Source organism: Rhinolophus ferrumequinum, chromosome 16, assembly GCF_004115265.2.
Source record: "Rhinolophus ferrumequinum isolate MPI-CBG mRhiFer1 chromosome 16, mRhiFer1_v1.p, whole genome shotgun sequence".
NCBI classification, from domain to species: domain Eukaryota; kingdom Metazoa; phylum Chordata; class Mammalia; order Chiroptera; family Rhinolophidae; genus Rhinolophus; species Rhinolophus ferrumequinum.
This window is the reverse complement of record NC_046299.1, coordinates 67,585,498-67,605,116: the sequence shown is the minus strand read 5'-3', so window position 1 is coordinate 67,605,116 and position 19,619 is coordinate 67,585,498. Positions and strand designations below refer to the sequence as shown.

General features: G+C 35.9%; 1 protein-coding gene across 3 annotated transcripts in view; it reads right to left on the bottom strand.

Moving 5' to 3' along the window:
• ZNF33B (zinc finger protein 33B) overlaps window positions 1-14,361 on the bottom strand; it is a 35,052-nt gene extending 20,691 nt beyond the window's left edge. For 2 of the 3 annotated variants that reach the window (XM_033130583.1, XM_033130584.1), the window contains exons 1-5: window positions 14,246-14,361; window positions 13,570-13,709; window positions 13,042-13,099; window positions 3,337-3,481; window positions 2,965-3,060 (exon numbers count right to left, since the gene is read on the bottom strand). In XM_033130583.1, coding sequence (XP_032986474.1) covers window positions 2,965-3,060; window positions 3,337-3,481; window positions 13,042-13,099; window positions 13,570-13,652 — 382 coding nt within the window. In that variant the 5' untranslated portion in view covers window positions 13,653-13,709; window positions 14,246-14,361. Of the gene's footprint in view, window positions 1-2,954; window positions 3,061-3,336; window positions 3,482-13,041; window positions 13,100-13,569; window positions 13,710-14,245 lie in introns of those variants that run through there. The other variant, XM_033130585.1, reaches the window with a different exon arrangement.
• Between the last annotated feature and the right edge of the window lie 5,258 nt (window positions 14,362-19,619).

Sequence of the window (19,619 nt, the reverse complement as noted above, 5' to 3'; positions counted from 1 at the left end):
TCAGACAAGAAAAAGAAATAAAAGTCATCCAAATCGGTAAGGAGGAAGTAAAATTGTCCATTATATGCAAATGACATGATACTATACATAGAGAACCCTAAAGATTCCACCAAAAAATTATTAGAACTGATAAATGAATTTAGTAAAGTCCCAGGATACAAAATTAATATTCAGAAATCAGTTGCATTTGTATATACCAATAATAAAATATCAGAAGGAGAAATTAAGAAAACAATCCCATTTACAATTGCTTCAAAGACTATAAAATGCCTGAGAATAAATTTAACCAAAGAAGTAAAAGATCTTACTCAGAAAATTATAAGACACTGAAGAGATAAATTAAAGAAGATACAAATAGATGGAAACACATACCGTGCTCATGGATAGGAAGAATTAATATCGTTAAAATGTCTATACTGCCTAAGGCAATATACATATTCAACGCAATTCCTATCAAACTACCGACGTTTTTCACAGAAATAGAACATATAATCCTAAAATTTATATGGAACCATAAAAGATCCCGGATAGCCTTGGCAATATTGAGAAATAAGAACACAGTGGGAGGTATAACGATACCTGACATCAAATTATACTACGAGGCTACAGTAATCAAAACAGCATGGTACTGGCATAAAAACAGACACATAGATCAATGGAACAGAATAGAGAGTCCAGAAATAAATCCATGCCTATATGGTCATTTAATCTACGAGAATGGAAGCAAGAATTTACGGTGGTGTACGTGGACAGTCTATTCAATAAATGGTGCTGGGAAACCTGGACAGATACATGCCAAAAAATGAAGCTGGACCACCTCCTTACACCATATACAAGAATAAATTCAAAATGGATTAAAGACTTAAATGTAAGATCTGAAATCATAAAACTCCTAGAAGAAAATATAGGAAGAAAGTACAGACATCACCCAGAGTAAGACTTTTACTGATATGTACCCTTGGCAAGGGAAGTAAGAAAAAAAATAAACCTGTGTGAGTACATCAAAGTAAAAAGATTTTTCAGAGTAAAGGAAACCATCAATAAAACAAAAAGGGATCCTACTGAATGGGAGAAGATGTTTGCCAATGATATATCCAATAAGGGGTTAATATCCAAAATTTATAAAAAACTCACTCAACTCCAAAAAAACAAACAACCTAATTAAAAAATGTCAGAGGACATGAAGAGACATTTTTCTAAAGAGGACATACAGATGTCAAACAGACTTATGAAAAAATGCTCAACCTCACTAATCATTAGAGAAATGCAAATAAAAATCACAGTGAGGTATCACTCACCCCAGTCAAAATGGCTATCATCAACAAATCAACAAACAACAAGTGCTGGCACGGATGTAGAGAAAAGGGAACTCTTGTGCACTGTTGGTGGGATTGCAGATTGCTGCAGCCACAATGGAAAACAGTATGGAGGTATCTCAAAAAACTAAAAATGGAACGACCTTATGACCCAGCAATTCCACTCCTAGGTATCTATCCGGAGAAATCCAAAACTCTAATTTGAAAAAATTTATGCACCCGTATGTTTATTGCAGCACTATACACAACAGACAAGACATGGAAACAACCGAAATGCCCATTGGCAGATGACTGGATTAAGGAACTGTGGTACATTTATACAATGGAGTATTACACAGCCATAAAGAAGAAAGAAATCTTACCATTTGCAACAACATGGATGGACCTAGAGAACATTATGCTAAGTTCAATAAGTCAGACAGAGAAAGACAAACACCATATGATCTCACTTATATGTGGAATCTAAAGAAAAGAATAAATGAACGAATTAATCAGAATAAATATTTTGAAAAGAATAAAATGAACGGATAAATATTCTGAAAAGAATAAATGAACGAACAGTCTCAGAGACAGAGGAAAAACTGAGGGTTGCTAGATGGGAGGGGGGGTGGCGATAAGGGGGAAGGTGAGGGGATTAGAAAACAGTCAGTAACCACAAGATGGCCACGGGGTTACAAAAAGTTAATTTAGGGAATGTAATCAATAATGTTGTAAAGATTTTGTAGGGTATCTGATGGACACTTGTCTCATTAGGGAGACCACCACAGGGAAGAAGTAGATGCCTGATCACTGCACTGTACACCTGAAGCTGAAGCTGAACAATAATGAATGTCAACTATAATTTCATTTATATATATATGTGTATTCACAAGAAGCAGAGTACAGCATTAGGAATAGAGACAGTGGAAATGTAATGGCTGTGTGCGATGTCAGAGGGGTAGTAGATTGCAGGACGGGGGTTATCACTGTGTGAGAGATATAAATAATAAATGTCTGATTATTACATTGTTTTGTACACCTGAAAGTAATAAAAAAAGAAAAATAATAATAATTAGCTACAAGGGGCACAATTGAAAGTATAAGATTTACACTCAAGCCAAGAAATGTATCTGCATATCAAAAAGTGACAGTCATACTTGATGTCTCAGAATCTCTCGCTATCATAATCAGTAAAGAAAGTGAAACCAGATGTTTTGAATTAAGCTTTGAATTGTGTTACTATTAAAATAAAAATGAAGTTTCTTTAAGTATCAAAAAAAAAATTATTTGAGTCAGAATATGAGTGTATGAAAGAATGCCTGACAACTGCAGGCATGCAAGGCAGTGGTGGTAAGGCAGGCAACTGAAAGTACTTTGGAAAACATACAGTAACCAAGATACACAGTAGTAGAATGAAATGGGCAAAGACTGGACTATTGGAAGATGTAAGAATAGTAAATATTCAAAAAGGGAATCAAAAAGGAGAACACTTTTTTGTGAGAGTGATATCTGGAGGTTTCATTCAATAATCAGTATTCTCAGTCACATCCAAGTGTTAGGACCTCTTAAAAAGATGTTCTTGAAAAAACATTTCAAAGTTGTCAAGCTCTGGATTAACCACAGACAATAACAAATTCCGTGACGGTCACTGTGCAGTACCTTAACTCACCTGGGAAGCTCTGGCTCATGAATTCTTTCTCCAATATCCAGGGCTCCTCTCCTTGCTCCAGCCTGAAGATCACCTCTGGTTTGGTAACACAATATCCTGTCAAAGTGAAATCATTTAGGATGTGGACTGGGAAACTTAGACTTCAGAGCCTCTGAAAGAGGAGGAAGCTTCTGGAGCTGTTCAGTGAAGGTGCCACTGAACATTTCACTGGAGACACGAACACAAATATATTCCTGATGCCCAAAAGTGATCAATCAACATTGATTCCTGACTTCTAATCTTAACTGTCATTAAACTCTACAGTGTCCCTATGCTTCATATTTAAAAGAGTTTAAAAATGCTATTTAGAATTCCATAGTAAACAGATCTTACCCACTGAAACAAGGTTGCTATAGTTCTCCAGCATCACATCTCTATACAGAGACCTCTGAGTTGGGTCCAGGTGCTGCCACTCCTCCGGGGTGAAGCCCACAGTTACATCCTTAAATGATACTGATGCTTGGAATTTCTGTTCAACCTGAAATGTTGAGAATTAGATAACATGGAAAAAGACGTATGAGATCTAATCTTTATCATGAGTACTATTCAGATTACCAAAATGGTTTACAGACTGCTTGGCTTTATACTTTGGAGGAAGAAGACAAATCATAATAGAAATATTCTGCTGTTGCAATAAGGTCTTATTTATATAAAAAAAATTATCAAGTCCCCACAATGTACCTGGCACTATTCTAGTTCTTGGAAGTACTAAGATTAACAAACATCTTCTTGTATTCAAAGAGCATATAATCTGGTAATAAAACATATGCAGTAATATATTAGAAGTGCTACGCTGAAAAGACACACAAGATAGACTCATGTAAATGAGCAGCAATACTAGTCCTGTTTTTGAGCTTCACTGAGGAAGAAAAGCTGTTGGATGAAGAGTAATATTGTGTTCTTCATGAACACAGGGCCAGGGCACAAGCAAAGGCAGCAGGACTCGAACACACTCAGGAAACAAGCAGAAGGGTAAACAGCATAGAAGGACTTGAGAACACAGCCTGAAGCTGTGATGAGACAAAAGGCCATGGATGTATTTAGGAAATGTATTACAGAGTAACTTTAGACCAAGAGTTTCCAAAGAATCACTTTCTATCCTAAAGAATACTGAGAACTACAGAAATTTGTATTTGTAAATTATAGAAATAAACTATCAATACATTTATTATAAATTTTAATTTTCTTCTGATTTAACTTAAACATGCAGAAAAAAGCCTAATATTTTATTTCACTGCAATCTAGGCTCTAACTCTTCACGTAGTCTAGGCTCTAACTCTTCAATTCAGAGACAATAATAAGGAAGTGTAGAAAATGAGGAGGGAAAGATTTTGGAATTATTGTATTTGAAATGTCTGTAGAATATATAAGAGAAAATATCCAAGATGGATATATACATATATCCATATGTATATACATATGCATATACATATACGTATATCCATACATATATATGTATGTATATATATATATGTATATATCATCTAGACTGCATGCCTCTACCTTAAGGATCACTGTTGCTGTGAAAGGGGAACAAAAGAATAGATGTGAGCATATACTAAAATTATGTGACCAGGCTTTTATTTATAGAACCAGTTCTTTTGAAAAAGAGAAGAAAAAGCTAAAGGACAAAAACAACACCACGTGCATAAACTACTACAGTAGAAAATGGGATGCAAATAGGACACTGATAAAGATAGCAACAGAATTGGTCACCAATTCACTGGACAGAAAGGAAATGTTTCCTCGAGGATTATGTATAAACAGCTATACAGATACTAGAGTGACAAAGTAAGCCATAAAAATTAGCAGAAAACAGAATTGGGCACTGTATTTCAGCAAAATAGGTCTTGAATATAATAAATTTGAAGCATAATACTGAAGGTCTAGAATGAAAACAAGGATTTGGTAGACATTAATAATTTGGTGGTGTCTGAAGTCGACAAGAATGAATCAGATGGCTCTCCAGAGAACTAAGAGACTGAAGGGAGAAAATAATCAAGAATGGAAGCTGAGGAAAATCATTTTTAACTGGCTTACAGAGAAAATATAAACCATGAACACCATGAAAGTATTTTCTGAAAGGTGGAAATAAAAATAATGAATAGTTTTTAAAACTAAGAGATTATATGATCATCTCACTAGATGTAGAAAAGCATAAGAAATACTCTTGACAAACTATAAATAGAAAGGAATTTCCTCGATGTGATAAAGGATTTTTACAAGTACCTACAGCAAATATCTATCACATTTAATGGTGAATTATGGAAAGTGTTCAACTTAAAACTAGGACCAAGATAAGGATGCCTGCTATATCCAATTTTACTCAACAACATTTTTCTAAAGTTCTTAGTGTAATATGGCAAAACAATCATATACATAGAAAACTCAAATAAAAGTATCTGAAAGTTTTAGAAATAGGATACTAATTCAATATAACAAATTTCAGAAAATTAAAAAATTTAAAGGTACAACAATAGCATGAAAAATATGAAAATCTCAACAAAGAAAATTACAAAATACAGAAGACCTAAATAGAGGAATAGAACAGATTCCTAGGTAAGAAGGCTCAATATTATAAAAATATCAATTCACTCCATGCTGATATATAAATTCACAGCAATCTCAAACAAAATCCCAACAGATACTTTCTTGGATATTAGACTTATTCTAAAATATGTAAAACTGCAAAGGGCTAAGAATAGACAAAATGATCTTAAAGAAAAATAAAGCCAGAAGAAATGCTATCAGATATCAAGCATGATTAATGTACCATAACTAAAACAGTGTCATATGGGCATAAGAATTTTTAAATGCATACACAGAATGGAGGAGAGTCCAAAAACAGACCCACACATATATTATCACTTGTTTATGACAAGGGTAACAAAAAGACAATCATTTCAATAAATGGTGCTACTTTCATTATAATTTGAGTATTTACTTTCTTAAGTGTAAGCAGAAATTTATTTTACACAGTATATAGCTCTAAATCTAAAAAATAAAACAACAAAAGTTTTAGAATATGCCATAAGAAATACCTTCGTGACCCCAAGATAGGAAAGATTTTTTAAACAGGAAACAAATTATTATTAATTATACTATATTAAGAACCTACCCTTATCAAAACACATAGAATAAAAATACCACACAGGATGAGAGAAGACATTCAGAATATATACGTATCTAGTTAGTTTTATATTTGAAAATCAATTAATATAATTTACTAATTAAGGAAATAAAGGAGACAAATCAAATGAAAATCTCAATAGATGCCGAAAACCATTGATTATATTTAACAGGAACTCATGGGAAAAAAACCTTTATAGAACTAGAACTAGAATGGACATTCTTGATGTGATAAGAAATACAAAAAAATACAGCAAAAGTTACATATTGAAAGGAAAGTTTTTCTTTTGAGAACAGAATCAAGACAAGAAAACCTACTTTTGTTTCTACTCAGTATTATATATTGGAGTAGCTGGCAATGAAATACAGATAAAAAAGATTTAAGAATTGGAAAAAATAAATGTCTATTCCCAGATTATATGTTTGTATTAGGTTGGTGCAAAGGTAACTGCGGTTTTTGCATTGTTGAAATTTGCCGTTTGATACTGGAATACATTCTTAAATAAATGTGGTTACTTTATACATCATTTTAATGTGCATTTCTCACTTTATGATTTTTTGCTGATGATATTACTTGCTGTTTATTTTATATGTATTTTAGACTATGGAAACGATGTTAGGCAAAAATCAAATTCAAGCAATTTTCTTATTCGAGTTCAAAATGGGTCATAAAGCAGCAGAGACAACTCTCAACATCAACAACACATTTGGCCCAGGAACTGCTAACGAACATACAGTGCAGTGGTGGTTCAAATTTTGCAAAGGAGAGGAGAGCCTTGAGAATGAGGAGCGTAGTGGCCGGTCACGGGAAGTTGACAATGACCAACTGAGAGCAATCATTGATGCTGATCCTCTTACAACTACATGAGAAGTTGCTGAAGAACTCAACGTTGACCATTCTACAGTTGTTCAGCATTTGAAGCAAATTGGAAAGGTGAAAGAGCTCGATAAGTGGGTGCCTCATGAGTAACGAAAAATCAAAAGAATCATCGTTTTGAAGTGTCATCTTCTCTTATTCTATGCAACAACAACGAACCATTTCTCGATCGAATTGTGACGTGCGACGAAAAGTGGATTTTATATGTTAACCGGAGACAACCAGCTCAGTAGTTGGACCGAGAAGAAGCTCCAAAGCACTTCCCAAAGCCAAACTTTACCAAAAAGAGGTCACGGTCACTGTTTGGTGGTCTGCTGCCGGTCTGATCCACCACAGCTTTCTGAATCGAGCGAAACCACTACATCTGAGAAGGTTGCTCAGCAAATCGATGAGATGCACCGAAAACTGTAATGCCTGCAGCCGGCATTGGTCAACAGAAAGGGCCCAATTCTCCTTGACAACACCTGACGACATGTCGCATAACCAACGCTTCAAAAGTTGAATGAATTGGGCTTCGAAGTTTTGCCTCATTCGCCATATTCACCTGACCTCTTGCCAACCGACTATCACTTCTTCAGGCATTTCAACAACTATTTGCAGGGAAAACGCTTCCACCACCAGCAGGATGCAGAAAATGTTTTCCAAGAGTTCGTCAAATCCCAAAGCATGAATTTTTACGCTACAGGAATAAACAAAACTTATTTCTTGTTGGCAAAAATGCATTGATTGTAATGGTTCCTATTTTGATTAATAAAGATGTGTTTGAGCCTAATTACAATGATTTAAAATTCACGGTCCAAAACCGCAATTACTTTTGCACCAACCTAATACATATAGAAAAATTCAAATAATGCATAAATGAATTATCTGATATAATAAATTAGTGTAGAAAAATTGTTGGATACAAGATCAATATATAAAATATAATTTTACATATCAGCAACAAGCCATTAGAAAATGCAGTTAAGATATATGTATATTAACAAAAACACTAAACATAGAAATAATAACAAGTGTACAAGAATCCACACAAAAAAACCTTTAAAAATTACTAAAAATTTAATGTTAGGAAATATCCATGCTCATGGCATTAGAAGAGTCAACATAAAAAAATAAGCAATTTTCCCCAAGTTTCTTTATAGATTCAATTCAACCCCAAAGAAAGTCCCAGCAGGTTATTTTGTGAATATTAACAATTAAATAACATTGTAAACATTATTATTTATATGGGAATACAAAGGGCCAAGAAGAGCCAGGATCCTGCTGAAGAAGAAAAAAATGTGAAAGGGCATACACTGCTAAACATAGAAACTTTTTGTCAAATGTGGCATTGGCATAAGAAGAGACAAACCAATGCAACAGCGAGACCCAGACATAGATGTATATGCATTATTATGACATATACTGCAAAACAATGGGGAAATATTGTTTTAAGAATGATACTAGGAGCGGATGGGTGGCTCAGTTGGTTAGAGCACGAGCTCTCAACCACAAGGTTGCCAATTCGACTCCTCAACTCCCGCAAGGGATGGTGGGCTGTGTCCCCTGCAACTAACAACGGCAACTGGACCTGGAGCTGAGCTGCGCCCTCCACAACTAAGATTGCAAGGACAACAGCTTGACTTGGAAAAAGTCCTGGAAGTACACACTGTTCCCCAAGAAAGTCCTGTTCCCCTTCCTCAATAAAATCTTAAAAAAAAAAAAAAAGAAAAAAGAATGCTACTAGACAAATCATATGCTAAAAAAGTAAACTGATGTCAACCTCATACATAAGTGCACACACATCAATTCCAATAAAATACACATAATGTGAAAGTCAAAACAATTAATATTTTAAAAATAACAAAGAGTTATCTTGACCTTGGAGTAGGAAAATTAATTTTTAAAAGGCACAAATAATACCAACACTAACAAATTTAATAAACTAATCTAGGGATTGCCAAATTTCCTTGTAAAGAGCCAGACAGTAAATATTTTTAGGCTTTGAGGGCTAGTGGTCTCTGTCATTTCACTACTCAACTCCCCCATTGAAGCCACAGATTAACTGTAAATTAATTAGCAGGAAGGTATTAAGAATTGTGAAAGGGGCACAAGAGAGGCTTCAGGAGTGCTATTAATGTTTGTTTTGATCTGTATATGAGTTATATGGGTATTGGATTTGTAATATAGTCATGCGCCATATAACATTTCAATGACGGACCAACCTCATATATGATGGTGATCCCACAGGATTATAATGGGAGCTGAAATACTATCGCCTAATGACATCTTAGCCATCATAACGTTGTAGTGCAAGGCATTACTCACATGTCTGTGGTGATGCTGGTGTAAACAAACCTACTGTGCTGCCAGGCCTATAAAAATATAGCATGTACAATTATGTACAGTACATAATACTTGATAATGATACCAAACAACTATGTTACTGGTTTATATATTTACTATACCATATGTTTTTATCACTATTTTAGAGTGTGCTCTTCCTACTTATTAAAAAAAAAGTTTACGGTAAAAGAGTATGCCATGTTAGGCCTCATACATCTCATATTTAGAGTGTCTCCGGATTGCATCATTTCCTCTTGTGCTTGATTTAATTTCATGTTGTTTTGTACAGTAACAACATGCTGGACAGGCTTGTAACCTATAAGCAACAGGTTATCCCTTAGAGCCCGTCTAGGTTTGTGGTAGTGCACTCTATGATGCTCAAGCCATGAAACTGCCTACCAACACATTTCTCAAAATGAATCCCCATCGTTAAGCAGTGGTACATGACTATAGTTCCTTGAGCTCTATACTTGAGATTTGTGAACTTTTCTATATATAACTGCTGTACATATAGAAATAAGATTTATTAAAAATAAAAACACATTCTGATTCATTGATTGAAGAAGGCATCAGAAAGGAAATTAAAACCTGTGTAGAAAAAAAAGAAAGCACTACATATTGCCACTTGGGTTTTGCAGGTAAAGTGGTACATAAAGGGACATTATAACCTTAAATGCATATACTAAAAAGCTCTAAAACAAACTCATCTTTAACAAAAAAAGTTAAAAAAAAGAATCTATAACAAAGATAGTTGAAAGCAGCTTTGAAAAAAGCAGAAGTTAACGAAACTTAAATATAGTGAAAATCAATGAAACCAAAAGCTGGTTCCTTGAAAGACTAATAAATATGTATCTATGAAAAAAATACTAAGAAAAAAAAGGCACAAATGAAAAACTGTTAGAGATAAAAAGCAACACGTTAAGCTTTTTTAAAACGTTAAAAATAGTATGAACAAGTTTACGGAAAATACTGACAAACAGAATTATGCAGATCATTAAAAGAATAACACTTTTTGACAAGTGGAGCTTGCTTCAGAACACAAAGATTAGTTATTGGGAAATATGGAAATATAATTAAATAGATCCAATGATAAAAGTTGTATCATCTCCATAAAATGTTAAACATTTGGAAAAACTAAAGTCTCATTTTTAATAAAATAAGACTCAATACTTTGTGAACATGACAAAATTTATCTACCTCAGCCCAAAGCCAGAAACATGCATAATGAAGAAATATGGCAGGCATTCCTACTCAGATCTGTTTTGTTGTTCCTAGATCACGAAGTGTTATCCTTTTATTGTGCTGCTTATATTGTACAGATGGAAAAATATAAAATTAGATCCTCTCATCACGTTCTATTTGAAAAATTCCAGATGGACTAAGGTAGTAAATATTAAAACAAGTTTGGTATTTTTAGACAAAGTATAGAAAAATTTCCCTGGTGTCAGGAAAACAAGAATAAAAAAAACAAACCAGAAGACACAAAAGGGTTGTATATAAAACTTTCAGGAAGTATACCATTAAGTTAAAATACAAATAAGGAAACTTATTTAGCATTTTGTATTTTTAAAAGTATACTTTTTTTTTTTTTTTTTTTTTTTTTTTTTGGGCAATGGTTTGGTTAGTTCCTGGGTGTTTGCATTTCAAGGATATGATAAGAGTCACAACTTTCAGTGAAAGAGAGAAACAGTTAAGTTTTCTAACATTTATATTAATATATTTATCTAACATATAATCTAAGGTTAAGCATCATTTATTTAACAATGCTTCACATGTAACTTAACATATTAAATAGGCCTAATTATTTTAATTATTCCTTCTATAAAGAGAGAAAACAAATTTTTGAGGTGTGTCAGGGATCCTTCTGAAAAACTCCAAAGTTCTCAAAAATCTCAAAGGTCAAGAAAATGACTCTCCTTAGATTTTGAACACAAAATGCATACTGAGAGAAGATGATTAGTAACAATTATAATGAAAGATTACCATTTAAAATACATAGGGGGGGTGGCCGGTTAGCTCAGTTGGTTAGAGCATGAAGCTAATAACACCAAGGTTGCCGGTTCGATCCATGCATGGGCCACTGTGAGCTGCGCCCTCCAAAAAAAAAAAAAAAAAAAGTAAAATACATAGGGAATTCTTACAAAACTCAGTAAAAAAGAAAACCTGAAAAGTCATAAATTTATGAAAGTTTCACAACTCAATCAGACACATGAAAATTAAACAGTGCAGTTTTCACACACTAGCATAGAAATAATTTTTGTATCTGGAGAAAAAGGAGGAAAAATAGTCCTCTAATGAATAATAACATATCTAGAAAAATTAGAAATCCATATCCTACAATTCAAAAATATTATCACAGTTCTCCAGAGCAGTGATTCTTATTATACTTAGTGGGTATCAGCATCACATAGATGTCTTGTTAAAACAAGGATTGCTGGGCCTCACCCCCAGAACTTCTCTTCCAGTAGGTTTGGAATGGGGCATGAGACTGCATTTCAAACAAGTTTACAGGTTATGCTGCTTTCTGGTCAAAGAACCTCACTTTGAGAATCACTGCTCTATAGAGTCTGGAGATACATTTGCGATTGTGCAAAAAGAATGACAAGGATAGTCACAGCTGGATTATTTATACTACCGGAAAATAAAAGTCATCTAAACGTCTACCAATGAAATATAGTATTTAGAATATAGTATTGCCATACAATGGAAAAATATGGCATTAACAGGAATAAACTACATTGGAACAGATCTTAAATTATTGATGAGTTGAGAGAAAACGTGTGTCATATATACATTAAGATAATTTACATATTTTTAAACAATAAACAGTACTGTTCAACTTGATAAACTTTCAATGTACATACAGAGATAAAATAAAACTAGTAGACAAAGGATGAACACTTGGAACTAGGGGCACAATGAGGAAGACCCCAAAAGAGTCATCAGAAGAGTGGTATGAGAAGATGACAAGGGAGATTTTCCAAGGGTAGTCAATAGGGTGCTGTAGCAGTTTTTCAGGGAAGACAACTACAGTTAAGTCACTGGTGACTTTTACCTGGAGAGATTCTGAAATGTGAAGGGGAATAACCAAGACAGAATGCTATGGGATGAAATTTGACTGAGAAGCTCAGAAACATTTACCAAAGAACTTAACTTTTAACCATCTGCTACACACCTCATATACACAGCCTAGCTAAGATAAAATAGTTATGGAGAGTTTTTGTTAACAAACGTGAAGGCCATTCATTCCCCTAAACATAATAGCTTTTATACTAGGATCAAACAAGACTGTCATAAAATTGACCACTTGAACCATTTTGTGGACTTTTTTACTCCCAGTGAGGAACAGTCTGAGGAACTCATTTCAGGGCTGTCACTGGAAGATTATTCACTGTGTCCCTGTGTTAAGACCAAAAAGGATATCTCCCAGGATGTCTTTGTCTTGAAAAGAATTTGTCTGTATCCAAGTGACTCCCTTTATACCATGATTATCAGAAACACCAGAGACATATTTGCAGGTCAACTTAGAAACTCTAAGACGTGTAATGATCAGTGTATAAGCCAAATTGGCCCTGCTTTTGATCTGTTACTTTATATTTTCTGTGAAGTTCAATTTTTATCTACTACTAATTTCCCATCTTAACATATGGATTCTTAGAAATCCCACAAGTATTGTAAAATATAGTGGGGACAAACAAACAACTCACCTGGTATTTGTTCATTTTCTGCCTTTCTTGGAAAAATGTAGACAACTCTGAAGATATGCTGGGTTAGAAGAAGAGGAATGGGGTCATGAAAGATCTGGCCTGCCTGGCAACTCCTGAATTCTCCTGCCCTATAAAGCTACACACACCCACTAGATAGGAGGAATGTCAATGTCCCTTTAACCTTCAAAAGGTACAAGGGGATGGTGAAAGAGCACCTGTCTAATCATATAGCTTTGGGGCATACAAATTTTTACTGGGTAAATATAAATATCTGCTTCCTGTGGATTTTTTAACAGTTGAAATATCCCTTGGTATTCACAAAAAATTTAAAATGACAAGCATGTAAAACAAACAACACAACTAATAAAGGAACATTAACTCTTCACCAAAACTGTCGTAAAAAAAATACTGAGGGCTAAACTGTTTATCAATTTTCCTACTAATGTTACTACACCTTTAGTAAGGGACTCCAACAAAAGCTATAAAAAGCAGTACTTGAAGGAAAGCTCTATGTTTTAATTTCCTTACCTTTGTTGCCATTTCTTGCTTTTACTTGTGTGGAAAAGTAGATAGTACTGGCCTACGAGTCGGGAGATCTGACTTTCAGTCATCACTAACAAAACTGTATCCCGAATAAGTCACTAACCTTCAGATGAAAAACGTTTTTTCTGAAGCAAATGGGACAAAAACAGGTATTTCTTGAAAATTCTTCCTGAATGCTAGGTCAAGTCAGGTCAAAATTACTGCATATATCAAGACTCAGTGATGGACATGACTGGGGAGCACCTAAGAATCCAGAAAGGCTAAATGGAGAACCAAGGGAAAGGCGTCTGTCTGGAGAGGAGTAAATCGGCCTTGCTGGGGAACCCTTCTTCCCAGGCGCCTCACAAATGACATGTCACACCTGCGCACTCGCTCTCCCCGCAGCACCGCCCCGTCCCCACTGACAAGTACACAATACATTGTGTACTAGATGTACGCCTCGCGCATGCGCACATGCCCTCCCCCACCCGAGAACCCGGCCTCAGCCGCCCGCTCAGCAGAGGCTGGTCACGTGGCGGCTCCAGTTCCTAGTCTTAACTGAGAAGCCCCGGGTCCCGCCGACCCGTGGGTTCGCCGAGTTCCTCCCCACCACCGAGCACTGACCGCCTCCCCCACGAGCCGTGCGAGCCCTCCTCCACCCTGTTAACCCTCCGGGTCTCACCTGCCGCTTCCTCGTCCTGTGAAACTGGCCCCAGAAGAGCTCGCTCTGCGGGCGCAGAACCACCTCCACGCAAGGACAGAGGGAAAACAGGCGCACAAGGCGGAAGTGCACAGAGGCAGAGGGCGGGAGTAAACATGCGCAGAAGGTCCTCACGCGGAGCCTATGTAGCTCTTGGGAATTTGGGGAGGAGGGTCTGAGTTCCTTAAGCAGCCCAGCGCCCTGGTTCCTTAAGGGGCTCCCCAAGTTATGGATTACAACTAAGTTCTATATGCACCAAGTGTTCAATTTAGACACAGAGCTGTCAAGAAAAGGGAACCTGCCTGTCAAATTAACTTTTTTTGAAATCCGATGAAGTAGATCTCAACGATATAAAAGAATATGTGACCCCTTTGAGACAGGTTAGCTAGCATGTCCCTAGGTAGACAGGGAGGTCCCTGGTGGAATAAACAAAGACAGTCATATCCTAAAACTTCAGGTTTTGAAATCACTCCTTCGCTCCAGGACATAATGTAACAAGGCCTTGAGGTTAATCATAAAATTCCTTTTGGTCTGATAGATCTGATAAAGTGTGGGTTACTTTGCTAATTCCTTTACATGGGCAAGTAGAACAAACCTGGTAGACGAATTTCATTAGAAGGCGCCAGTTCCCTTCTTCAAACAAGTTCCCTCTTCAAACAGCCCACTTCCCCAAGCAGGCAAGGGAAGGTATAAAAGTAAGCTTTTGCCTCAGTCAGGGGGCATCCCCCTCCATTCAGGACCCCTTCCTGCTCGGGAGCTGCAACCTCTTTTCCTGCCTCTAATAAACTATCCTCTTTTTAAAACTTTTTGCCTCTCCTTGGTCCGTGTTTCCATTCTTCGGCTTTGTGAGACACGATCCCGGCCCGCACTCAGAAACTGCTAGCAGATCCAACATCACTTATATCACCTTCACCGACTCTCTGGGGAAAAAAAAGAAAGCGGGTGGGAGAGGGGAATGGACAAGAAAGCTACTTCAAAAGCATGGAAGCAGTAGATGAAAATTGTAGATAAATCAGGAAAGAAACACAATCCAAGAGAAAATATTTTTATTAATTTATATAAATATACTTTCCTCGGACAAAATCATTTGAATAAATGGAGATCTACCCTTTCGTAGATAAAAAGATCAATATTCTCTGACAAAATTCCAATAAGAATCTCAACAAATTTTTGTATGTACTTTTTTTATCTTTGATTTTTAATATATTGTGTACTTTACAAAAGCATTCTTAACTTCAACTGGAATAAATTAAAGTCTAAATTAACAGCCAGGAAACAGTTTTTGAAGGAGAAAAAATGCGTAAGAAATATAAATACGTATAAATTGCTCTCCAAAATAGTTTGGCATCTGCTTAATGGAAACAACAGCTATGATTAAGAGTATATTTTTACATTTATTTAAATATTTATTAATGTTGGTTTTCTTTTATTAAGAGTATTTTTTAAATCTAGTGTAATAAATGTAGCATTTGAAAACAATGAAGGAAAGATTTGAATATTCCGAATAACAAGTCTTTCCCAAAAATCTGGAATAAAGATTACATCCATAGATTACACATGATACAATTCATGGGGATTTAAGATTTGAAATGTTTAAACCACTAAGTTAAAAATAAATAAATAAATTGAGATGGAAATATTGTGACACTAAAGATAGAAACCATAAATTTAATATCTGATATTTTATTACAGAAAATAATAACTCAATTCTAGTTTTAAAAAATGTTAAAAGCAAATCAAACTTTTACTTTTTGTATTTGTACTTTTACTATTTGAAAAAAAACATGTATTAACATAATAATGAGATCTTCAAATCAATAGAAAGAAAACTTAAAATTAAAATGGACTACAGAACTGAGCAGTAGTACCGTGTTTTTCCAAAAATAAGACCTAACCGGAAAATAAGCCCTAGCATGATTTTTCAAGATGATATCCCCTGAACATAAGCCCGAATGCATCTTTTGGAGCAAAAATTAATATAAGATCTGGTCTTATTTTTGGGGAAACATGGTATACTAAAAAAGAAAATGAAAAGGAGTAATACATGTATGAAAACATCCATTATGAATGTTGAAAGAAATGAAATGTGTAAGTAAAAACATGTAAAATGTTTATTGAGATTTATCATTTTTAATTTACTTTTTAATTTATATACAGCAAAGTTCACAACATTTGGTGCAACTTTAACTGTTTTGACAAATACATAGATTTGTGTAACCACCACCAGAGTCAACTACAGAACTGATTTCATCTCTGCCCAAAAAATTCCTTCACGCTACCTTTTTGAAGTCCTATTCTCTCACCACTCTTTTTTTATTTTATTTTATTATATTTATGGGGGTGGCATTTATTAGTAAAATTATACAGGTTTCAAGTGTACAACACATTATCTATATATTGCATTGTGTATTCACCACCCAGAGTCAGTTTTCCTTCCATCACCATATGTTTGACCCCCTTTTCCCTCTTCTACCATCCTCCCACCACTTACACTCTAGTAACGAATAAAATGTTGCTTGTATCTATGACTTTCGTTTCTTTGTTTGTTTCTCTTGTTATGTACTTTATTATGTGTAGGGGTTGCTGTTTCCTGCTTCTTTCTGGTAGTAATCTTGCTCATGTTTTTGTGTTTTTTCATTTTTTGTTTCAAGTCAAATAGTCTCCCTCAGTATTTCCTGTAATGCAGGTCGTGTTTAAGAAAATTCTCTCAGCTTCTATGTATTTGGAAAGGTTTTCATTCCTCCTACATATCTAAAGGATAACTTTGCTGAATATATTCTTCTGGCTGTTAAGTTCTCTCTTTCAATAGTTTGAATATTTGATTCCACCCACTCCTTGCTTGTAGAGTTTCTGCTGAAAAATCTGATGATAATCTAATGGGTTTTCCTTTGCAGGTAACTGTCTTCTTTTCCCTCGCTGCCTTGAGAATTCTTTCTTTGTCATTCATTTGTCTACAGCTTCTATATAATGTGCCTTGGAGAAGGCCTGTGGGATTGGGGTCATTAGGTGTTCTGTTTGCTTCTTGGATTCGAGAATCCAGTTCTTTCCACAGGTTTGGGGAGTTCTCAGCAAGTATTTTTTTGAATACACTCTCTGTTCCCTTCTCTCTTTGTTCTTCTTCTGGTATGCCCATTATTCTTATGTTGCTCTTTCTGATGGAGTCAGAAAGTTCTTGTAGAGTTCTTTCATTTCTTTTAACTCTCAAGTCTCTCTCTTCTTCCATCTGTGTCATTTTCAGATTTCTATCTTCAATATCACTGATTCTTTCCTCCATCTGGTCAGCTCTACATCCTAAGCTGGCTATTTCATTCTTCATCTCTTTTATACAGTTCTTCATCTCCAGAATTTCTATTTGTTTTTTTCTTAAAATTTCAATCTCTTTGGTAAAATATTCATTTTGTTCGTTGATTTTGTTTCTGAGTTCATTAAACTGCCTGAGTTTTCTTGCATCTCGTTGAGTTTTTCAGAACTTCAGTCTTGAATTCTCTGTCATTTAAGTCACATATTTCCATGTCTTTAAGTTCATTTTTTGGAGAGTTTTCATTTTCTCTCTGAGCTGCCTTGTTACTTTGGTTATTCATGGCAATTACTGAATTATTATTTGCTTTCCTGGGCATCCACAGGAGTGGATTCTGAAGCAGGTTAACATAAAGAGGTCTTTCTATTGCTTTCCAGTAGGTGTTGATGGAATATTTTATTTTCTCTCCTGCTGTGGTCTTTTATTTGCCCTCCTGCTGCAGCATTTTATTTTGTCTTGTGCTGTTCAGGCTTCTCTCACGATTAGAAGTTATGTGGGGTAGTAGGCTACTTCTCTGTGAACAGGTTGCCTGAGACTCAGGGCACCACCCCCATGGGAGGATGTGGTGGGCAATGGAGTTCTGAGCCTCTGAAACCCCAGTGCTGCCCCTGAAGTCTGATACAGTTCTTGTGTGTCTCAGCAGCCCTGTTTGCCCCTACAGGGATCTGCCCTGAAAGGTGGGGGTGGGGTGAGCTGGGAGTGGTCACTGGTGTGTTGTGGCTTCCAGCAATGGCGACATCCAGCCCACAGCTCTCTTGCCCCTATAGCTCCTTCTCTGTCACCAGAATTAGCTACACTGTGAGTCTGCCACTGTGGGACTGTCTGTCCAGTACTCAGGGCTGTAGATATTCTGCTCTTCAATCTGACACTGCTACAGTTTCTTCTGGAGCCCTTCTTCTAAGGAGCTTAACTTCTAACAGTGGGTGGGTAGGGAGAGGCAGCTAGGCTCTGTGTCATTGTTTTATATTATCTGCCTGGCAGTAACGGCTTAAACCACAGTTCTCACTCTTCTTTATTTAGTCCTTGCCCAGAGGTCTCTACCCTGATCACTGGTTCAGCTGTATTATATGCCAATCTCACAGGCAGGAGTGTGGGCCACAGACAGTGCACCTGCAGCCTGGATCCTTTCCGCTCCAGAGACTGCAGTAAGCCCTGGGTTGTGTCCTGCAGCCCACGTCTCTGCACTTCCTTCTTCCCACCTTCCCTGTTAACCTGATTTGCCTACCTTCAGATGTTTCAATGCATGGATCTCTGAGACATGCTTGTGCGTTGCTTAGATTATCCTTTGTTGTATTATAGCTATTCAATTTCTTGTAACTTCCAGGAGAGATTTCAAGGAGCACTCCTCACATGGTCATGTTTCTGATGTCACTTCTATGAAATTTTCTTTTACATAAACTTAATGGTAACCACTCAGAAAAAGCTAATAGATCATGAAGCTAATAGATCACCCTGTTCTCACAAGGCAAAAAGTCCTTCTCCAAGACACTGTATAATGAAACTGTCAAATATCAAATATAAAGAGAGAATGCAAAAAGCACCAGGGGGAAATGATTGTAACCTACAAAAGAACCCCCAGTATGGTTATAAGCGGATTTCTGGGCAGAATCCCTGCAGACCAGAAGAGAGTGGAATTAAAGGGTTGAAAGAAATAATTTACCAGTGAAGAATACTCTAAAAACATTTATCTGTAAAGATATATGTGCTCCTATGTTCTTTGAAGCTTTATTTGCAGTGACCAAGACATGGAAACAATTAAAGTGCCCTTCAATAGATGATTGGATAAAGAAGATGTGGTATATATACACAATGGAATACTACTCTTCCATAAGAAAAGATGAAATATTACCATTTGCGACAACATGGATGGATCTTGAGATTATTATGCTAAGTGAAATAAGTCACACAGAAAAGTTTGTTCATATGTGGGATATAAAACTGAAAGTAACAAAGGAACAAGACAAACACATAAACAAAAACTCATAGACACAGACAACAGTATAATGGTTACCAGAGGGTAAGGGGGGAGAGGGGTGACCGTAGATGAGGATAAACAGG